Here is a 19,860-nt window from a genome sequence, read left to right on the forward strand (position 1 = left end):
GAAAGATATTGAAAAACATCAAAGTGACAAAGAAACAAGGAGGGTATCAGGTTATTGCGAGATATGCTAAAAATAACAGCTAAATAGCCTTAAAAAAGTGTTCCTTTTTTCTGATTTTTGCATAATCATATGAATTCCTGTGTGCAGAATATAAATTCACAAAAAATTACTGAAAATTCCAAAAGATAAAAGAGTTATGAGAGATTATATGGGGTGCTTAAACCCAAATCCTGACAAATAATCATATCTTTTATACAACACATATAAAAAGAAAATTCAAACAACTTTAGCTGATAATTTATCCATTTCAGGAAACTTTATACAATGTAAACCGATTTAAATTACAGATCTTAAGCTGTTCTTATTAGCAACAACAGATATTTTTAATTAAGAATAGTTAAGACAAACATTAATCAACATTACATTGATTGCTTCTCTTATGTGTGAATTCCTTCATTTATTTATTGCTTTTAATTTTTTGAAGTTTTTTTTTCTGTTCTTTCACCATAACAATCCAAGAGCAGTGCATGGTTTGTCCTCAATTTAACCATCAGCCAACTTGTCACGTTAGTGGGTCACATTCATTGACATAGTCAAATTAAAGTAAAACAATAAATTAACTAGAACAAAAACAATATACATGTATATATATGTGTGTGTGTATGTTTGTATGTGTATACAGAGAGAGAAAGAAAAGAATAAATAAATAAAAAGAAAAAAAAGGACAGAAAAACATTCCAGTTAGATTTCTTCCACAAACAATATTATGCAAAAGGTTGAATGTAATCATCTGGTGCTGAGCAGAAATAGTTGTTGAAGCATCCAAAATACAAAATAGGCATCCATATCTATGCTCAAAGCTTTAGGGATGACGACAGAAGTAATATAACAGTTAACATTATTCTATATAAATAACATGAATAAGTATATATTTATAAATATTACTTTGAAAGAAATAATTACAAGAATGTTTCCTCAATGAAATTTCCAATCAAGATGTTCATTGTAACCTTTAATTTCAAAGTATTGATTACAAATATTACACTGTTGATACAAGCATGTGCACACGTGTGTGTGTGTGTGTGTGTATTCAAAGGGCCATCTTTGTCACATTTTGTGTCAAGCTGAATCTCCCTGAGAACTATGTTAAGGGTACGCGTATCTGTGGAAAGCTCAGTCACTTGCATGTTAATTTCATGAGGAGGCTGTTCTGTTGAACGGATTGACTGAAACCCCCCCCCCCCCGTTATCATAACAGATGGAGTGCCGGTGTGTGCGTGAATGCATATCTCAGAATATTCCAACCAGCTGGTCTTCGATTGAAAGTCCTGCTTCCATTACACTGTCTACTAATTTCTGATTAGCCCAATGTTGCACACACTGCAATGTTACAGCATATAATAGGGACTGGGGGTTAATTGGCTTGCAAATAGTTACATGATTAGCTTCAATTCCATAATACATTCCAAATCCAGGATCTACCGATACAAAAAGAAAAAAAGAAAAAAATAAATGAGTAAAAATAAAATTAAAAAAAAAAACATACAATGCAAACATTTGTTGAATGATAATGAATGAGATATCTTGAAATTATCTAATTTCATTAATCAATTAAGTAATAATTATAATAAGTGGTTCTTTATCTGTGATAAGGCAATAAGTGTGGGTGGTGGGGGCATTATAAAGACAGATTAAAAAATAATGGGGTGGGGTTTACATTGAGTGAAAAATATGCAGTGATATGAAAAATAATAAAGTATTAACAAATAAAAACATAAATAAATAAATATCAATTGTTACGTCTCGCTTTTTAGGAGAGTCACTTAGACTCTCTCCAAAAAAAAAAAAAAAAAAAAAAAAGAGACATTAACCTAGAGCAAAATAGAACTCCCCACATATCCTCAAATACCCTTTAAAACAAAGGGAGGAGTGTCATCTCTCTGGAACCATCCAGATATTCCCAAGCCATCTTTCATCAAATTTACTAAAGACAGCACTTCTCAACTTCTACCTTCCTTCACAGGTGGTAACTGTAAAAATTGTTGAGGTATTGGCTGAAATGGAAAGCGAGTGTTTTCAATACTTGCTATCTCAACCACAACAGCATCACTTTGCCATAGCCTCACAGAGAGGAAAACTGCCCACATACCATAAGAAGGCAGCTGGATAATCTTTATAACAGCCCAAATCTGTCCCCCACAGATGTTCAACATAATTCTATAAATCAGTAATGTTTGGACACTGAATGAGTGCATGCAGAATGGTTTCATCATTCTGCATACATCTTGTGTGACTAAATGCACTTCTATACCTTTAGAGTTTATCTCAAACTAGTAATGCTCTCTTGTAGCACAGCCAGACCAAAGAATTGTTCACAAGCCATCATTTCTTATATTCTCTAATGACTGTATTACTCTGCCGACAGAGAGCACTGAGTGTCCGGCAACACTACAACATTCTAGATGCCAGATGCCTAATTTTGTCTGCGTTTGACATAGGACTGTAGATCAAAAAAATGAGCTGTGGAAGGATGTGTTCCATAACAATGACTACACAGGTTCCCCATCACCATTACAATAGACATGTTCACTGTAGTCTATCAAAAGCCCAGATGTGATCTTGTTGCCAAGTTCTGTCTCCACCTCTAGGCCCTGTTGAATGGCCTTCATTCCTCTGTGTCTAAACATATGCATTTTAGCTCAGACAATGCAATCTCCACATTTTGGTTTAAAGAAATGCTCAAGACATTCTCAGTGCTTGCACTTTATATTCAATGTTTTTTCTATCAGCCTCTTTGAGGCTACCTTCTAACTCTTTCTTCATTTTAGCATTTTCTAGTGTTATTTCCTTATTAAAACTAATGGATTCTGTTCCAATCTTCTTTTTTTAATGGCACCTACTTCCAGTTGCTGATGATTGCACTCATCAAATTCCTGCTTAACTAGTTTGCTAATTTGCTCTCTGAAAATTTTCTGTGTTGAGAACAATATGTTATTGTTATTCTTGAGGATGGTCATTTTTCTCTTAGCCAATTAAAAACACACACACACTATTTATTTGATCTTTATTTTAATTTTTACTTGTATTATCTTCAGTTTATACTTCTGCTAAATACATAAATGTAACAATATATTAATTTTCCAATAGTTAGATCTTGTCTAGACATATATCTAGGCTTTCAGTACACACCAAAAACTTTTGGGTCTGTGTACATAACCACCTTGAATTGTCAACATCCCACACTGTCTCAATAAACCTCTAAACATGACTTAGAAGACCCACTATGGTTTAGCAAAGTCCATATTGTTAGAGTTTAAACTTACCCACTTTGATCAGATAATCTTTCACAATCCCAGCACGTATCCAATCCTCTCCACTAAACTAGTGGATAGGATATTCTGATGAAAGTTTCCAGGTGCCTAAAGAAATGTGGTCACCCAACCCCTATCAGTATAAAGGACCATCAAACTCAAAGCATCCAGAACCATCGACCAACCATCAGAGTCCAAAAAGATTGTTTTTATTTGGAGATTCAGACCGTTTTGTATCAAAACTGTCATACTATTTGATATGAGAGTATTGTTTTCTACTCTAGGCATAAGGCCTGACATTTTTGGGGAGAGGGGGCCAGCCAATTAGACTGACCCAGTATGCAACTGGTACTTAATTTATCGACCCCGAAAGGATGAAAGGCAAAGTTGCCCTCAGCGGAATTTGAACTCAGAATGTAAAGACAGACGAAATACCGCGAAGCATTTTGTCTGGCGTGCTAACGTTTCTGCCAGCATGCTGCTTTTTGATATGAGAGTATTGATTAATCTATGAGGATTACATCTGTATAAGGTGTAAACCTCATTGTTTAATGACCTGAAGTCACTTGTAAAGTGACACTGATTCCAGAGACCCCAACAGGCCATGTGTATTCATGCATTCCACTCACAACATTGCTTGAGATGAAGTTGGAAGGAAACCTTTTATGCATGTTTACTCATGTATTTTGGGTTCCTGATAAAATTTATCCAGCATTCTGGGAGCTGTAGTCCCATATCCATTGCAAATTTCAATCTCATAATTTACAATAAAGTAGAAACAAAGGGGCAGGGGATGGCAACACATGGTTGTCCTCACCAAGGGACTGTCCTTTGTAGCTTTTAAGAAGAGGTTTTCCACCACTATTTTGGAGAAGGAAGATGTTGCTTTTGGGTAGCTCCAATTAAGTCTGTTTGATTAGGAAAAAAACCTTACACATATAAAAGAAAGACAAGTAAAAAAGGGATAAATAATATTACGTACCACTTGAGTGAGGAGGAACAATGAGTGCTTGAAAGCGCATGCCCAGAGGTGTCTTTTGTAACTCACCAAAACTAACACATTTTATTTCACTTGAAACAATCAGTTCCTGAAAGTTCTTATGAAGTGTTCTAAGAAACAAAGAATCTGGAAAGGAGAGAAGGAAAAGGAAAAAAATTATAGAAAACTTTGTAATGTAAAAAAGAGAGAGAAGAAGGAATGATAAGAAATGATTTCATCAACATTGGTGCCAAAGAAATTCTATAAGAATCAAGATCTCAGTCTATCAGGTTCATGAATACAAGCTTTCTCTTCCTCTTCACCTTAAAGTTCTGAGTTTTAGTTTTCAAATTCCATCATAGCAAAACTAACTAAATATGCTATCATCCATGAACTCTTTAAAGCCTCTGAAATTTAAAAGAATTTTAAAGCTTTTGCAACTTTTGAAACATTTTAAACTTTAAAACTTCATAATTCTGAAACTTTTGAATTTTTTGAGATTCTTTGAGATTTAGTGAATTGTTCTAGAAACAATTTTTTTTTTAGGGATTTTTGAAATGTATTAAGCTTTAAAAAAAATTTTTAAGTGATTTTTGAGATTTCTTTAAAGAAAAAAGAATTTTCTAAAAAAACCGTTTTCACCTTTTGTTGTCTTGCTCTTAATTGCTTTTAACTTTTTATAATCTATTCAATTACAGTAGTTCATCCCCCTCCTTTATCTTTCCAACTTCTTGTAGTAATGGTGTCACCCTATTGTCTTACTATACTATTTTAATATTTGTTTTCCATACTTGCATGGCTTGAACAAATCTATATAACATTTTGTTACTCGTCTTAGTTCCTTGTTAACCTACCTGTGAGGTCAAACATCCGAACAGCTGACCTCACCGCTTTTACCAATAACATGAAATGCATATTTTCACCTACCATGTTTTATTTCTTAAATAATTGATATCATGCTTTGTGAAAAGTTGTGCTGTCACAAGCTTCCAACAGACCCATGTCTGATCGTGAGGGTATCTCAACAACTTGGTTAACTTCAAAGATTATTCAATCACATCCCATGACCATAACAGTGCAGCCGTCTTTCTTGCACAGAAAATATGTCTTTATAAATATATGAGTTAGTAACTCACATATATATTATGTGAAGGCACGTAGCTCAGTGGTTAGAGCATCAGGCTCACAATCATGAGGTAGTGAGTTCGATTTCCAGAGAGGGCTGTGTGTTGTGTTCTTGAGCAAGACACTTTATTTCACGTTGCTCCGGTTTACTCAGCTGTAGAAATAAGTTGTGATGTCACTGGTGTCAAGCTGTATCAGCCTTTACCTTTCCCTTGGATAACATCGGAGGCATGGAGAGGGGAGACTGGTATGCATGGGCAACTGCTGGTCTCCTATAAACAACCTTGTTTGGACTTGTGCCTCGGAGGTTAACTTTCTAGGTGCAATCCCATAGTCATTCATGACCAAAGGGAATCTTTTCTTAGTAACTCATATATATAAAAGGCATAAATTTTCTGTAAAGATATTTCTGATGATTATTCAAAATTCTGACTACCTCTTTTTTCTTAATATATAAAATCTGTACACCACTTCAAACAATCTATACAATACACACACATATGTTTGTGTCATTCCGTTGTCTTGATGCTGTTTGCATGCTGTGTAAAAACAATGTTACAATCTATGTGATGGTGATTTTGTTAATAATCTGCAATACAAACATATCCAGGTATTGAGTAGTTCATTGTCTGAAGGACCCTAGGAAGAGCGTTTTGGCCACACAAAAAACTGCCTAAGTTTTGTGGGTGGACATTAAAATGTTAATGATGATTATAATCATACTTTTTCTAATGACATCACCAAAAGAGGAAAAGTGATTCTACAACCAGGAATGCTATCATCTGATTTTAGAAAACAGAAATTTAGTTTGAGAAAATACAGAAATGTAACAGTCTTTGTACCCACCTGGGTCAAGTTCTTTAACCTCAATGGAAGGATACAACAAAAACCAGGCTTGTTTCCATAATGTTGCTAAGGTGGAACCACGATGTGGGACACTATAAAATACAATACCCTTACTATTTTTCACAACTTTTCTCTCCATTAGTTCATCCAGTAGCAACATCTGTTTTATCAAAAGGCCTATCAATGAATAAATGATGGAATTCAAATTAGAATTAAAAGAAACAAGTTTTTTTTTTAAATAAATTTCTTTTTCATTATTTTTTTTTTTTCAAAATTATTTTATTTAAATTCCTTTCTATTATAGACATAAGGTCTGAAACAAGTATCAGTTGAGCACTAGGTTTCCTTTGAAATACGCGATTTGAGGGAGATTCGGCTGTTATTTCAAGTAGGCCAAACGCCCACATAGAGACTCCTGTCTTGGCTTGAAAGCAGTGAGGAATGTTGTGCGCGTGTGAGAGAGAGAGAGAGAGAGAGAGAGAGAGAGAGAGAGAGAGAGAGAGAGAGAGAGATAGAGATAGAGAGAGAGAGATAGAGAGATAGAGAGATAGAGAGATAGAGAGAGAGAGTGTGTGTGTGTGTGTGTGCGTGTGTGTGTGTGTGTGTGTGTGTGTGAGAAAGTGAGACAGAGTAAGAGAATAAAAGAAAAAAAAAAAGCGTGTGAGAACCAGTGCAACACAAGGTACATAACTCTGTTGGGCCTGTCTCATGTTCAAAAATGGAAGGAGTCTTAAGTTTCTACTGATAAAAAAAAAAAGCATCATTCTTACAAAGTGACAGACGTGTTACTGACTCAATATATGGGAGTCAATAAAAGTTTTTGGCAGGGGTTAAACTTCCATCTTCAGATCAAAGGAACTTAATTGGAAAAATAAGGTACATACTTGAATTTTTTCACTACTGCTAGAATTGGCAAGAGAAGCTTGGAGTTCTCACTGAAAATTGGTAGGAACAAGCAACCATCTTTTCATGGATTTGCCATGTAATCTCTCCATTGGTTCTGTCTGAGCTATGGGGAAGTCATCTAGCAAAAACGGTCATTGCAGTTTGGATATGATGTCGAACTGGAAGTACCATACTTTACACCTAAGTAACTGGCTTTTGTCAACAGCCCTGAACCAGATGTTGGGTCATGGTACCTTTAACTTTGCATTTGTCCCCTCAAATTATTGTTATAATTCTTCTTAACCCATTACCTCCCATAATTCTATTAACTGGAATTTTTTATGAAACTTTGATTTCTAGCATAAAACAGCCTTAGAAACACGTTGGAATGATCAAAATAACATTTTAAATAGAAATAAGCGAGATATTGGGTGAAAAATTAGCAAACTTCATTTGAATATCAGAGAAATATACCTAGTAGATATAGCAAAAAGGTTAGATATGTGTAAATATTGACAGATAATTACGAAATTTGTAATTTTTAAGTGATCTTATATGAGATCACTGATAGGTAATGGATTAAGGTACTGAATTCAAGATTGTTGTAGTTTGCTTGAAACATTGTAGTGCAGAAGCACAAAAAGAAAAGGAAAATAAAGAAAGCTTCAAACAATGTAGAAAGTTTTACAAAACACTTTATATTTCAGGTGCAAAGTTTATCTTCAGAAGGAAGCAGTCCAAGAAACGACTAGTTACATCATTACCATGCTGGACGAAATGCTTAGTGGCAGTTCTTCCAAATCTTTACATTCTGAGTTCAAATGCCACAGAGGCCAACTTTCTCTTTCATTTTTTCAGAGTTGATAAAATGCATATCAGTTAAACATCAGGGCTGATGTAATCGACTTACCAACTAACCCTCAAATTGCTGGCCTTGTGCCAAAATTAGTAAGTATATTATTAATGTCACTGAAGGTGCTGAATTTATAATAACCTCATTATTACTCCTTTCCACATAAATTTACAGTTGGAATGATTTGAAAATTATTTTCTCTAATTCAAGGTCAGAAAAGAAAAAAATAAACAAAAAGAAAAATCAGAAAAGAACTAAAAAAGAGTTGAGTGACAGAAAAGGTTGGGTTCAACTTACCCCCCATAGAGTGTCCGATCCAGATAATGGGTCGCTCACCAATTCCAGCTTTGCGCAACTTTTGAAGAATTATCTTGGCTCGAACGAATAATGACCGCCTGGAAATCAACAAAAATAAATCATCATCATCATCGTTTAACATCCGCTTTCCATGCTAGCATGGGTTGGACGATTTGACTGAGGACTGGTGCAACCGGATGGCTACACCAGGCTCCAATCTAATTTGGCAGAGTTTCTACAGCTGGATGCCCTTCCTAACGCCAACCACTCAGAGAGTGTAGTGGGTGCTTTTACGTGTCACTCGCACGAAAACGGCCACGCTCGAAATGGTGTCTTTTATGTGCCACCCGCACAAATATCAACCAATAAAAGAAAAAGAGTTTAATATTTACGAACTCTCATCCGTCTCAAAATAAAGTGAATTTTCCCCCATGACTTGACAAATTTCCAAGGATGATCGGAAATAAAGGACACCCCTTGCAAGACAGTTATACTCATTTACGACTATCACATGACATCATAACAATGTGACAATAACATGCAGACAAGTGTGTGTGTTTGTGTGTGTGCATATATTCTTTTACTTATTACACTGTGATCATGCACCACCAGCACTGCCTTTAGTTGAAAACAAATTGACCCCAGGACTTATTCTTTGTAAGCCTAGTACTTATTCTACTGGTCTCTTTTGCTGAACCGCTAAGTTATGGAGACATAAACACACCAACATTGGTTGTCAAGTGATGGCAGGGGAACAAATACAGACACACATAAATACATTATATATATATATATATATATATATATATATATATATGATGGGCTTCTTTCAGTTTCCCGTCTACCAAATCCACTCACAAGGCTTTGGTCAGCCCAAGACTATAGTAGAAAACACTTGCCCAAGGTGCCCACACAGTGGGACTGAATCCGGACCCATTTAGATGGGAAGCAAACTTCTTACCACACAGCCACTCCTGTACCTATATATATATATATGGACACACACACATGTATGACAGGATTCTTTCAGTTTCTGTCTACCACATCTGCTCACAAGGACTTTGGACAGCCTGGAGCTCTATCAGGAGACAGTTGCTGAAGGTGTGACATGGTAAGGAGTGAGCCTGAAACCATGTGGCTGGAAGATATTTGCACATTAAAGGTGCAAGTGATTTTTCTCTTTCCTTATAGCAAGCTGTCCTTTTTCTACTAGTAACTATTTAACTGTGAAATAAATACAAAGATGGAAATGGTGGTGGTGGGCTTATACAAGCGTATGGCATTCCCTGACTTCTCAGTTCACAGAGATGGGTGACTTATAGCAATTACTTCCATCTTCCTAAGCTCAGCCTCTTGGGTCATAGTCTACTATTACACCAACCCCAGTACTCAACTGGTACTTAATTTATCGACCCTGAAAGGATGAAAGGCAAAGTTGACCTTGGCGGAATTTAAACTCAAAAGGTAACGACAGATAAAATACCGCTAAGCATTTCACCTGGCGTGCTAACGATTCTGCCAGCTTGCCCCTCTATGGGATGCATATTATCAGCCATGTAGACTAAGCCAAGTATAAAGTAATGTATTTTACTTAATAACAAATATATAATTTGTACTGTTGATTCATATAAAAAGTAATTCAACAATTTTAAACCCTACAACCACACATTGTTGTTACTGTCATCGATTTTGTTAGCAATACAAAATGCTGTTATATGTTGATTTATATGTCATGTAGGAGTGGCTGTGTGGTAAGTAGCTTGCTTACGAACCACATGGTTCTGGGTTCAGTCCCACTGCGTGGCACCTTGGGCAAGTGTCTTCTACTATAGCCTCGGGCTGACCAAAGCCTTGTGAGTGGATTTGGTAGACGGAAACTGAAAGAAGCCAATCGTATATATATATATATATATATATATATATATATATATATGTGTGTGTGTGTGTGTGTGTGTGTGTGTGTGTGTGTGTGTGTGTGTGTGTGTGTTTGTGTGTCTGTGTTTGCCCCCCCAACATTGCTTGACAACCGATGCTGGTGTGTTTACGTCCCTATATCTTAGTGGTTTGGCAAAAGAGACCGATAGAATAAGTACTAGGCTTACAAAGAATAAGTCCTGGGGTCGATTTGCTCGACTAAAGGCGGTGCTCCAGCATGGCCACAGTCAAATGACTGAAACAAGTAAAAGAGTATTGATCTTTTATTTATAGATTGGTAATATATCTCCAATTCTTCATGGACAATTCCTTGTGTTTCCTTGTAGGACTTTTAAAGCTGGATGCCCTTTCCCTCACCAAATTCTGCAACATAGTGAATTGGCTGTGTTTACTGTGACACCAGACTTCAATTAGTGTAAAGACAAAATATGAAATTCTTCAAATACTTACTTTTCCCTGTCGAATGGACATATGGCTGATAGTTCACTGAGATAGGTATCATATTCGACTGTAAGAATCCGAATATGTGGGCAATCTTGAGGTAACCAGCTCTGTTTAAAAATAAATAACAGATTTCTTTCTTCAGCAAAATCATCATCATCATCATCATTTAACGTCTGCTTTCCATGCTGGCATGGGTTGGATGGTTTGACTGAGCAGTGGGAAAGCCAGTAGGATGCACCAGACTCCAATCTGATCTGGCAAGGTTTCTACAGCTGGATGCCCTTCCTAATGCCAACCACTCTGAGAGTGTAGTGGGTGCTTTTTATGTGCCAACAGCATGGGAGCCAGTCAGGGGGCACTGGCACTGACCACGTTCAGATGGTGCTTTTTATGTACCACCGGCACAGGAACCATATCATGTTCACATGGGTGCTTTTTAAGTGTAAATAATTTCTCTGTCAGGAACATGCCTGATTGGAGATACTGTAAATATTTACTTGTCACACACCTAGTGAGTTAATGAAGCCAATGAAGGAATCACTACATGGTTGACTTGCTATAAATAGTAGCTAAATTTCCATCAAATTACATCTTCCTATCTTCAAGACTACAATGGAAAGAGTAGTCCTAGTGGCTATGGTTAGAAAACGTTTGATCACAGGTCTGTTCAAGCATGGCAGATTTGAGGCTAAACAATAAGTCAGTCAGTTTTTTTATAAGAGGTGTACATTATCAGGATCAACTCCATCAGGGATCAGACTTTGTGACTTAAGAAAGATAAGGAAGTGAAGGTTGTCACCCTCCTCTCTTTCCCAAATAATTACAACTGAAAACTGAAACCGGTTTGCAGGTTTAGTCGACTATCTATACTATCATGCTTCTATCTACACTGTGTTACAATTTATGCTATGCTTATGCTACTGCCAAGCTATCTATGTTGTTATTTACACTATTAATTATTCTATGTTGCTTTCTATGCTACTAAACTACTATTTGTGATATGCTGAGCTCTAAGTTACTATCTATATTATGCTTATGCTGAACTATGGCATATGCCACTATCTATGCGAGTATACCCTACAATCTATGCTATTGCTTTCCTATATAGATATATATCAATGTTTTTCTTGGTGGTGACAGTTGCAGAACGTCCTGATTTTGGGTCATCTTCAAGACTCTCCCTTCCTCTCCTAAATTCAGTGACCTACTTTTGCACTGTTGATAAAGCTAGAGCATCATCCCCTAATCATGCCAGAATGAATGTCGCTGGGAGCTAAATCCTTTTTCTGCGGGTACTTGATAACACTATGATGATGCTAAATTTTGTCCATTTTCAAGAGGTCATTACTAGTTACTTTTGAAGTCTTCTTTGAACAGTCAGAAACAATGTGATTATTAATAAGAAAGAGTTGAAATTAATGTATGCAAAATTTTACAGCTGTAGCATCACTCCTTCATAGTTATCCTACAAACTTTTCAGCCTCACCTTGTAAGAAAAAAAATTCAAACTTTAAAAAAATTGTAAAAATAGTAAGAGGAAAGGAAAGGAAGTAAATAAAAAGAATATCTTACCTTTGGCCAGCATCGAGTATAGAGACCTTGAGATATTGACTCTTCCACTTCGGCAATATTTTTCTGGTCAGAACCTCCTTGTCGCCACGTTTTAAATGGACCTCCAAGTAAACCATGAACAAACACAACATCTGCATATATGGGTTCCCTGTAAAATAATAAAATATTATGATCGAAATTTAGTTACATCACTACCTCCACTACTATTCTCATTTTACATCTGTTTTCCATGCTGGCATGGATTGGAGAGGTCATCACAGTTTGGGTCAGATCTTGTTTAGGGGTTAATGCCCAGCTAGACATGGCCAAGGAACCACGCCTTTCTCATTCATTTTCACTTGGCATGGTGTCTATAGGTAGATGCCCTTCCTAACACCAACTACTTTACAGAGTGTACTAAGTGCATTTCTTTGTGGCACTCATACAAGAGAGAGACTGTCATGACCCTGGCAAAACAAAACTAAGGGGCCTTTTGAGCCTATGATGTTCCCAACCATTCAACCACCATTTTACAAAATGCACTTGATGCAATTTATCATAAAATCAGGACTTGTGAGGTTACCTTGATCCAGGACCCTCACTGTACTATTTTGTCTTTATTTGTTTAAAGTAACATGACCGTTAGAGTGGTAAAAGAGGGGACCATTGCTGAGGATTGATTAAGGTGAGAGAGAAGGGCAGGCATTGGTGGAAAATAGAAAAATGGGAAAGCTATAGTACAGAAGGAGAAATAGTAGTGACATAGAGGAAATGACAGCTAAACATTTTGTAGGTAAAGAAAAGTATGAAGTAGCAGAAAATTGAGAACAAACGATAGACATCAAACAGAAAATTTAATATACTGTTGTTATAGATGATGTCCTGAATCTGCAGAACAGACTCGGCCTTCCTGACAATGTGTTTGACGAGTGAGAATGTTTGTCTCTTGGAAGGAATGGCATTTCCTCCCCCTCCCACCACCATCACAGAGGCCTCTAACTCTTTCTGGACAATACACATGAAGAACTTGGCCACATTCAAGTCAAGAACTAATGATCTCTGAATTACTCTAGTGGTATTTGGCAGCTACAGCCACAAGCATGGCGTATCTTTTTGTTCCCTGATTTAGATTGGAATATACTATGTTAATAATGTTGAGATGTTTCGAAGAGAAACGAAAAAGTTAAAATTTAGTGCATGCTACTTGAGATCATGTTAAGGTCATCTTCTATTTATGACCCACTAAAGATGTGTTCACAAATATATGATGCACTATGTATGTACGTGTGTGTGTTTATTTAATTCCAATCCATGCTAGTATGGGTTGAAAGGCTTAATACATTTAATGGGTAAATGGACATTATCTCCAATGTCTCACTTATGTTATGCCTTCTATTGCTAGATGCCCTTACTAATGTCATTTACTTTACTGAATGTACTGTGTATTTTTTTTGAGTGATACCTAAACTAGTTACCTTGTAACTCACAAGACTAAAAAGCACTCACAACAGAGAGGAAGAATAGCAGAACAGGTAGTGACTTTAGGCGCAATGATGAGATGTATGATAGAAGGAACAGAAGGATAAAACTTACAGTAACAATGATAACAATATTAAGGAAGGGAGTAATAGAAGGGAAAAAAGAAATGTCAAGGATTAGTGAGAGTGAACCAGAGAATGATAAGGAAAACAGTGGGTAGGTTGAACAGGAGGAGATTCAGAGTTACCCTGTTTTATATATATATATGGGTAGGGTGGATGGAAGTACATGAGATGAAGTGGTGAAAACTGATCTCAGGATGTTGAGTTTCACGGAGGAGATGACAAAGGATAAAGATGACTGGAGACATGTAATGCTCAAGAAGACCTGCTCACCTTTGCAAAACATGGTAAAACTGGTGGTGCAGATGGACGCTGAAGCATAATGTACATGCGCACATATCTGTGTCCCTTGCTCAAAATGTCCCTGTCAAGTATACATCCGCTTCCCCTACCATCACCCCCAACCATTTGTCTCTCCATTAATATCATCAAAATGAAATAAACACTTAATTTTTTTTTTTTGAGGTGGGTAAAGTGAAATCACTGAGGGTGAAAGGAAAATAAAATATTGCTACTTACTTGGATCTGTATATAGGATGGAGGACATAAATACCATCATGGTACATGGCTGAGGCACTGTCAATGTCCATGTTGGCTAAGGCACGTGCTGTGTTGAGGCAAACATCTATATCCACAGATTTCAACCATTTCACAAGGATACTCACCCACCCTGCAATAAATATACAAATATCAGTATATAAATGTGTGTTTATATATATATATATTATAATCTTTTCAAAGGTGGTGAGCTGGCAGAATCGTTAGCGCACTGGACAAAATGCTTAGCAGTATTTTGCCCATCACTATGTTCTGAGTTCAAATTCCGCTGAGGTTGACCTTGCCTTTCATCCTTTTGGGGTTGATAAATTAAGTACTATTTACGCACTAGGGTTGATATAATCGATTAGTCTCCTTCCTCCAAATTTCAGGCCTTGTGCCTATAGTAGAAAGGATTATAATCTTTTCAATCCAAGCCAGCATGGAGAGCAGACATTAAACGACAACGATGATGACGATGATAACAATGAATCTTTTACTCTTTTACTTGTTTCAGTCATTTGACTGCAGCCATGCTGGAGCACTGCCTTGAAGGGTTTCTGTTGAACACACTGACCCCAGTACTTTGTTTTTTAAAGCTTAGTACTTATTCTAAGTTATGAGGATGTAAACATGCCATCACTGGTTGTCAAGTGGTGGTGATGGCACAAATACAGACACAAAGACAAACATATATATATACACACACACACACACAACAGGCTTCTTTCAGTTTCTGTCAACCAAATCCACTCACAAGGCTCTGTTTGGCCTGAGGCTATAGTGGAAGACACTTGCCCATGGTGCCACACAGTAGGACTGAACCCGGAACCATGTGGTTGGTAAGCAAGCTACTTACCACACAGCCACTCCTGCACCTAATATAGTAATAATAATAATAATAATAATAATAATAATTCTTGGATGGTATTTATATACATTTAATATTTTATATTGGTACAGCTTGATACAACCCCAAAAAACTGGTTCACCAGTTAGCATCATTAGACCGTGGCTGGCAGAAAGGAATAGGAACTTCATTTGTATATTCAAAACGCTTCCTGAAAACAAATTTAAAAGACACACACACACACATACATATATGGTTGAATGCATGGGTAGGAAAAACACGGAGGCAGAGAGGAAAGAAGAGGCAAATAGAGAAAGCGTGTAAATTTAAGAGGGTAACATAAGGGAGAAGGACAAAGAAGAGAATGAATGCAACAATGGAATTTACCACTTTGGACAATATGTTCATGGGTTTCTGGCAGTAAGGCAAGGTTACCAAGGATACGGGCACAGAGTTGCTGCAGATGGACGTTGTCCGGGTAACTCAACAGAGATCTTCGTAAAAGAGCCAGTCCACCTTTGTGTACTATTTCCACTGTATTATTTCCAATCTAGTAATGAAGGGAGAGAACGTGAAAAGTAATAACAACAACAACAACAACAATAATAATAATTGACATGAGTATTCCTTGCAATCACAATATAGTGGCAAAAGAATTTGACAAGATCAGTAAATATAAAGACTTGCTAATAGAAATTGAAAAAATGTGGCACCTCAAGGCGACTACTGTACCAGTGATTGTAGGATCTCTAGCAATGATAAAAAAAGGTACTGAAACCTATTTGAAAATGATACCAGGCTTACCATCCCTACAGGAAGTGCAAAAAATCGTGTTAACTGGAATGACTCATGTACTGAGAAGAGCATTATCACTGGGAAAACAACATCCATTCATGAATTTATTTATTTATAAATTTTTTTGTACATACATATTTCACCTGTGAATTTACGTGTGTAAACTAGGAATGCTTACAATGAGTTTCTCTGCCCTAGGTGTATGGAAAACACTCGGCGAGAAATGGAAGAAAATTTGAAGAAAGAAGGAAAAAAAAATAATAATGATGACAACAATGGTACGACCATAAACGACAGAGCAAAAAATTGGTACGACCATAAACCCGAAGGCATCATCCAAAATGATAATGCAAAGATCCTGTGGGATTTTATGATTCAGTGCGACCATGAGATAGAGAACAGGATGCCAGACATAGTCTTAATTGAGAAAGAAAGCAAACTATGCTGGATCATAGATATAGCATACCCAGCTGACAACAAAGTATGCGATAAGGAAGAAAGAAAAGTCAATAGACATGACAGGTTAGCTTGGGTGGTTAAGCAGTTGTGATCGCCGAAAAAGGTGGTAGAAGTACCAATAATTGTTGGAGCCTTGGGAACCGTGAGTAAAATTCTTGAGAAGTACATGGAACAAATAGGGGCTGCAATAAGGGTGGAGCACTTGCAGAAAACAGCACTGCTTTGAACCGCTTGAATACTCCGGTAGGTGCTCAAAAAATAAGGGGGTTACCTTAGTTCAAGGTAGTGAACAGCTGACACCGTAGTACATCTCCAGCGTTAGAAGCTGTGCAAAGGCAACAATAATAATAATAATTGTTTCAAATTTTGGCACAAGACCAGCTATTTTAAGGAGATAGGGGTTAGTCAATTACATCACCCACCAATGCTCAATTGGTACTAATTTTATTGACCCTTAAAGGTTGAAAGTCAAAGTTGACCTCAGTGGCATTTGAACTAAGAATATAAATAACTGCAAGAAATGCCACTAAGCCTTTTGCCCAGTGCAGTAACAATTATGCTGGTTCACAGCCTTTTTTTAATAATAATAATAATTATGGTTTCAAATTTTGGCACAGGGCCAGCAATTTTGGGGGAGGAGATAAGTCGATTGCATCAACCCCAAGGCTCAACTGGTACTTGTTTTAACAACCCCAAAAAGATGAAAGACAAAGTCAACCTCGACAGTATTTGAACTCAGAATGTGCAGACAGACGAAATACTGCTAAGCATTTTGCCTGGCATGCTAACGGTTCTGTCAGCTCACTACTTTTTTTTAATAATAATAATAATCCTTTCTACTATAACAGACACGTGTACCTTTAATGTAGTTCTCAGGGAGATTCAGCATGACACAGAATGTGACAAAGAGGTACTTTGAAATAGAGGTACTATACATTTTGAAATAGAGGTACTATACATTTGAAATAGAGGTACTATACATTTGAAATAGAGGTACTATACATTTTTGCCAGCTTAATGAACTAGAGCATCATGAAATAAAGTGTTTTGCTCAAGGACACAACAAGTCACAGGAATGACCTTATAATGATGACCTTATGAACATGAGCTATATATCCTAACCCCTAAGCTACACTACACACCTTCACATTTTTTTTGTAATAACAGTTGTCATCATATTACAGCAATTTCAGCCACACTGAAGGGAGAGGCGAAGTGCAAGAGAGAATAAATGGTGAGAGAAAAGTGGGAGAGAGATTGCCGATGCTTTGCTTTGTTGTGATTACAATGTTCTTATGTTCTTCATCACCATCAGCATCATTACTGTCATTCATTCTACATCATACAAATACCAATCCAACTTGCACACATACATAATCGTTGTTGTGGACATCATCATCATTTAATGACCCTCTTCCATGTTGGGACGATGTATGTGTACTGGTTTCTACTGCATAACTAACCACAGTAAATAGAATCCTGATCCAATGCCAAGTTCTCCTCTTCTCCATCCAAAGAACAGTGTTTTTTACTACTGGTAATGTTCAATTAAGCACTGCAATCTCATGAAGCACTGCTCAGTTTTAAATATACATACAAAATCACCATCATTTTAACATTCCCTTTCCCACGCTATTATGGACTGGACTGCATTTGCTGTGGCAAACTTCCTCTGGCTGGATGTCCTTTTTGTTCCAGCCCATGTCTGTTTCCAAATAAGGTAATTATATATATATATAGGCACAGATGTAATGTAGTTGACAAGTTTGCATTGTTAGTGCTTTCAAATCGCCATGCCATACACACGTGTATGTTTGTGTGTTGTACATACATTGGTGTCAAGGTGTGTATAACAAAATCTGATCAATTATCATCATCATCATCGTTTAACGTCTGCTTTCCATGCTAGCATGGGTTGTGTGAAATAGATGAAGACCAGGCAACAATTGTTTACTTACCACTGACTGTCTCAATATGGCCTCCAGAAGACTTTCTAAGATGCTCAACTCTGAGTTAGCAGCATTATCTTTATTGATATCTTCAACACTGTCAGCATTTTCTAGATTCCAGAACAATCTCTGTGAAAATAGATAATTAAAATAACTAAATGCCAGTATGAACATGCACACACATACACACACAAACAAATCTGCATGTGCACACCACAAATCTCTAAACAGTCAAATGAGACAGTTAACATCTTTTACACCATTCCTTTTCACAGTCCTACTTCAAAAGTCAAAGGTGGTTCTCTTTGCAAGTGAAGAGTAGATTGTATGATACCTGTGTATGAAGTGTAATGCTACATAGTAGCAAAACATATGCACTAAATGCAGAAGGTACACAAAGAAAGAAACGAAGCAAGTATGGTCTGCTGGATGCATGAACAACAGAGCAAAAATGAGTGTATCAGAAATAGTAGAATGAAACTACTGAGATGAAAACTGGCTAACTGATGTTGCTACTGTTATTTTAAATTCATATTTTAATCTTTTGATCTAAATATTTCACCAGAGATAAGAAAGATAGTGGTAGGGTCTGGAGTGAGATGAAGTTATAATGAGAAGGAGATGAAACTTAGAAAGAGAAAAGATGAAGGTAAGTAGGAAGCAGGAAGTTTTTCAAGAGATGATGATTTTAAATGCAATATTAACATTTAAATCAGTAATAAAGTGAACTAATAAATGAAAGGGGATAGACCTTCGCTCCCATTTTAGGGAAGACATGGATGGTTGTGGGACTACATGTGCATATTCTATACTTATGCCTCTCTACAGGCTGGGGTTTACCTTGCTTTATATCACACTAGGCTCAACAATGTAAATACCAGTTATGTACTGTTATCAATTTCATTGGTTATTCTCAAACACTACAAGTTTGCAAGCAAGTGAAGATTGTTTTTCTGGCTCAATAAGTAAATGGAACTGTATGACTGGTGGTACATAAAAAGCATCCAGTTCACTCTGTAAAGTGGTTGGCATTAGGAAGGGCATCCAGCTGTAAAAACCATGCCAAAGCAGACAGTCCCCAGTCAAACTACCATGATCACTGCTATCATCTTCACCACTGATGCAACTGTTATACTCGTACTAAAAACACTAATACCTAACTACTACTACTACAACGACTACTACAATTACTGATATTAAGAACTACCATAGTACTACAATCATTATACAATATCACTATAACAACTACTATCACTAACCATTACAACACTACAACACCCAATACTACAATGCTACTACCACTATTGCAATATAGATACTGAATGTACTAACAGCAACCACCTCTGTATCACTGAAAGCAATCTCTCCTGGAAATGAGAAGATATTTATATGAAGAAAATAAAAAAAATAAACAAATAGTAGGTGTGACTGTATGTTAAGAAG

General features: G+C 36.7%; 1 protein-coding gene across 9 annotated transcripts in view; it reads right to left on the bottom strand.

Moving 5' to 3' along the window:
- Window positions 1-285: 285 nt before the first annotated feature.
- Window positions 286-19,860, bottom strand: part of LOC106876845 (protein SERAC1) — a 38,426-nt gene continuing 18,851 nt past the window's right edge. For all 9 annotated transcript variants that reach the window (XM_089348076.1, XM_089348074.1, XM_089348077.1 and 6 more), the window contains exons 9-17: window positions 18,427-18,546; window positions 15,602-15,764; window positions 14,347-14,497; window positions 12,248-12,395; window positions 10,682-10,782; window positions 8,297-8,394; window positions 6,262-6,438; window positions 4,294-4,437; window positions 286-1,478 (exon numbers count right to left, since the gene is read on the bottom strand). In XM_089348076.1, the coding sequence (XP_089204202.1) occupies window positions 1,291-1,478; window positions 4,294-4,437; window positions 6,262-6,438; window positions 8,297-8,394; window positions 10,682-10,782; window positions 12,248-12,395; window positions 14,347-14,497; window positions 15,602-15,764; window positions 18,427-18,546 (1,290 nt within the window). In that variant the 3' untranslated portion in view covers window positions 286-1,290. The remainder of the gene's footprint in view (window positions 1,479-4,293; window positions 4,438-6,261; window positions 6,439-8,296; window positions 8,395-10,681; window positions 10,783-12,247; window positions 12,396-14,346; window positions 14,498-15,601; window positions 15,765-18,426; window positions 18,547-19,860) is intronic.

Source organism: Octopus bimaculoides, chromosome 2 (genome assembly GCF_046866305.1).
Source record: "Octopus bimaculoides isolate indiv1 chromosome 2, ASM4686630v1, whole genome shotgun sequence".
In the NCBI taxonomy this organism is placed as follows: Eukaryota; Metazoa; Mollusca; class Cephalopoda; order Octopoda; family Octopodidae; genus Octopus; species Octopus bimaculoides.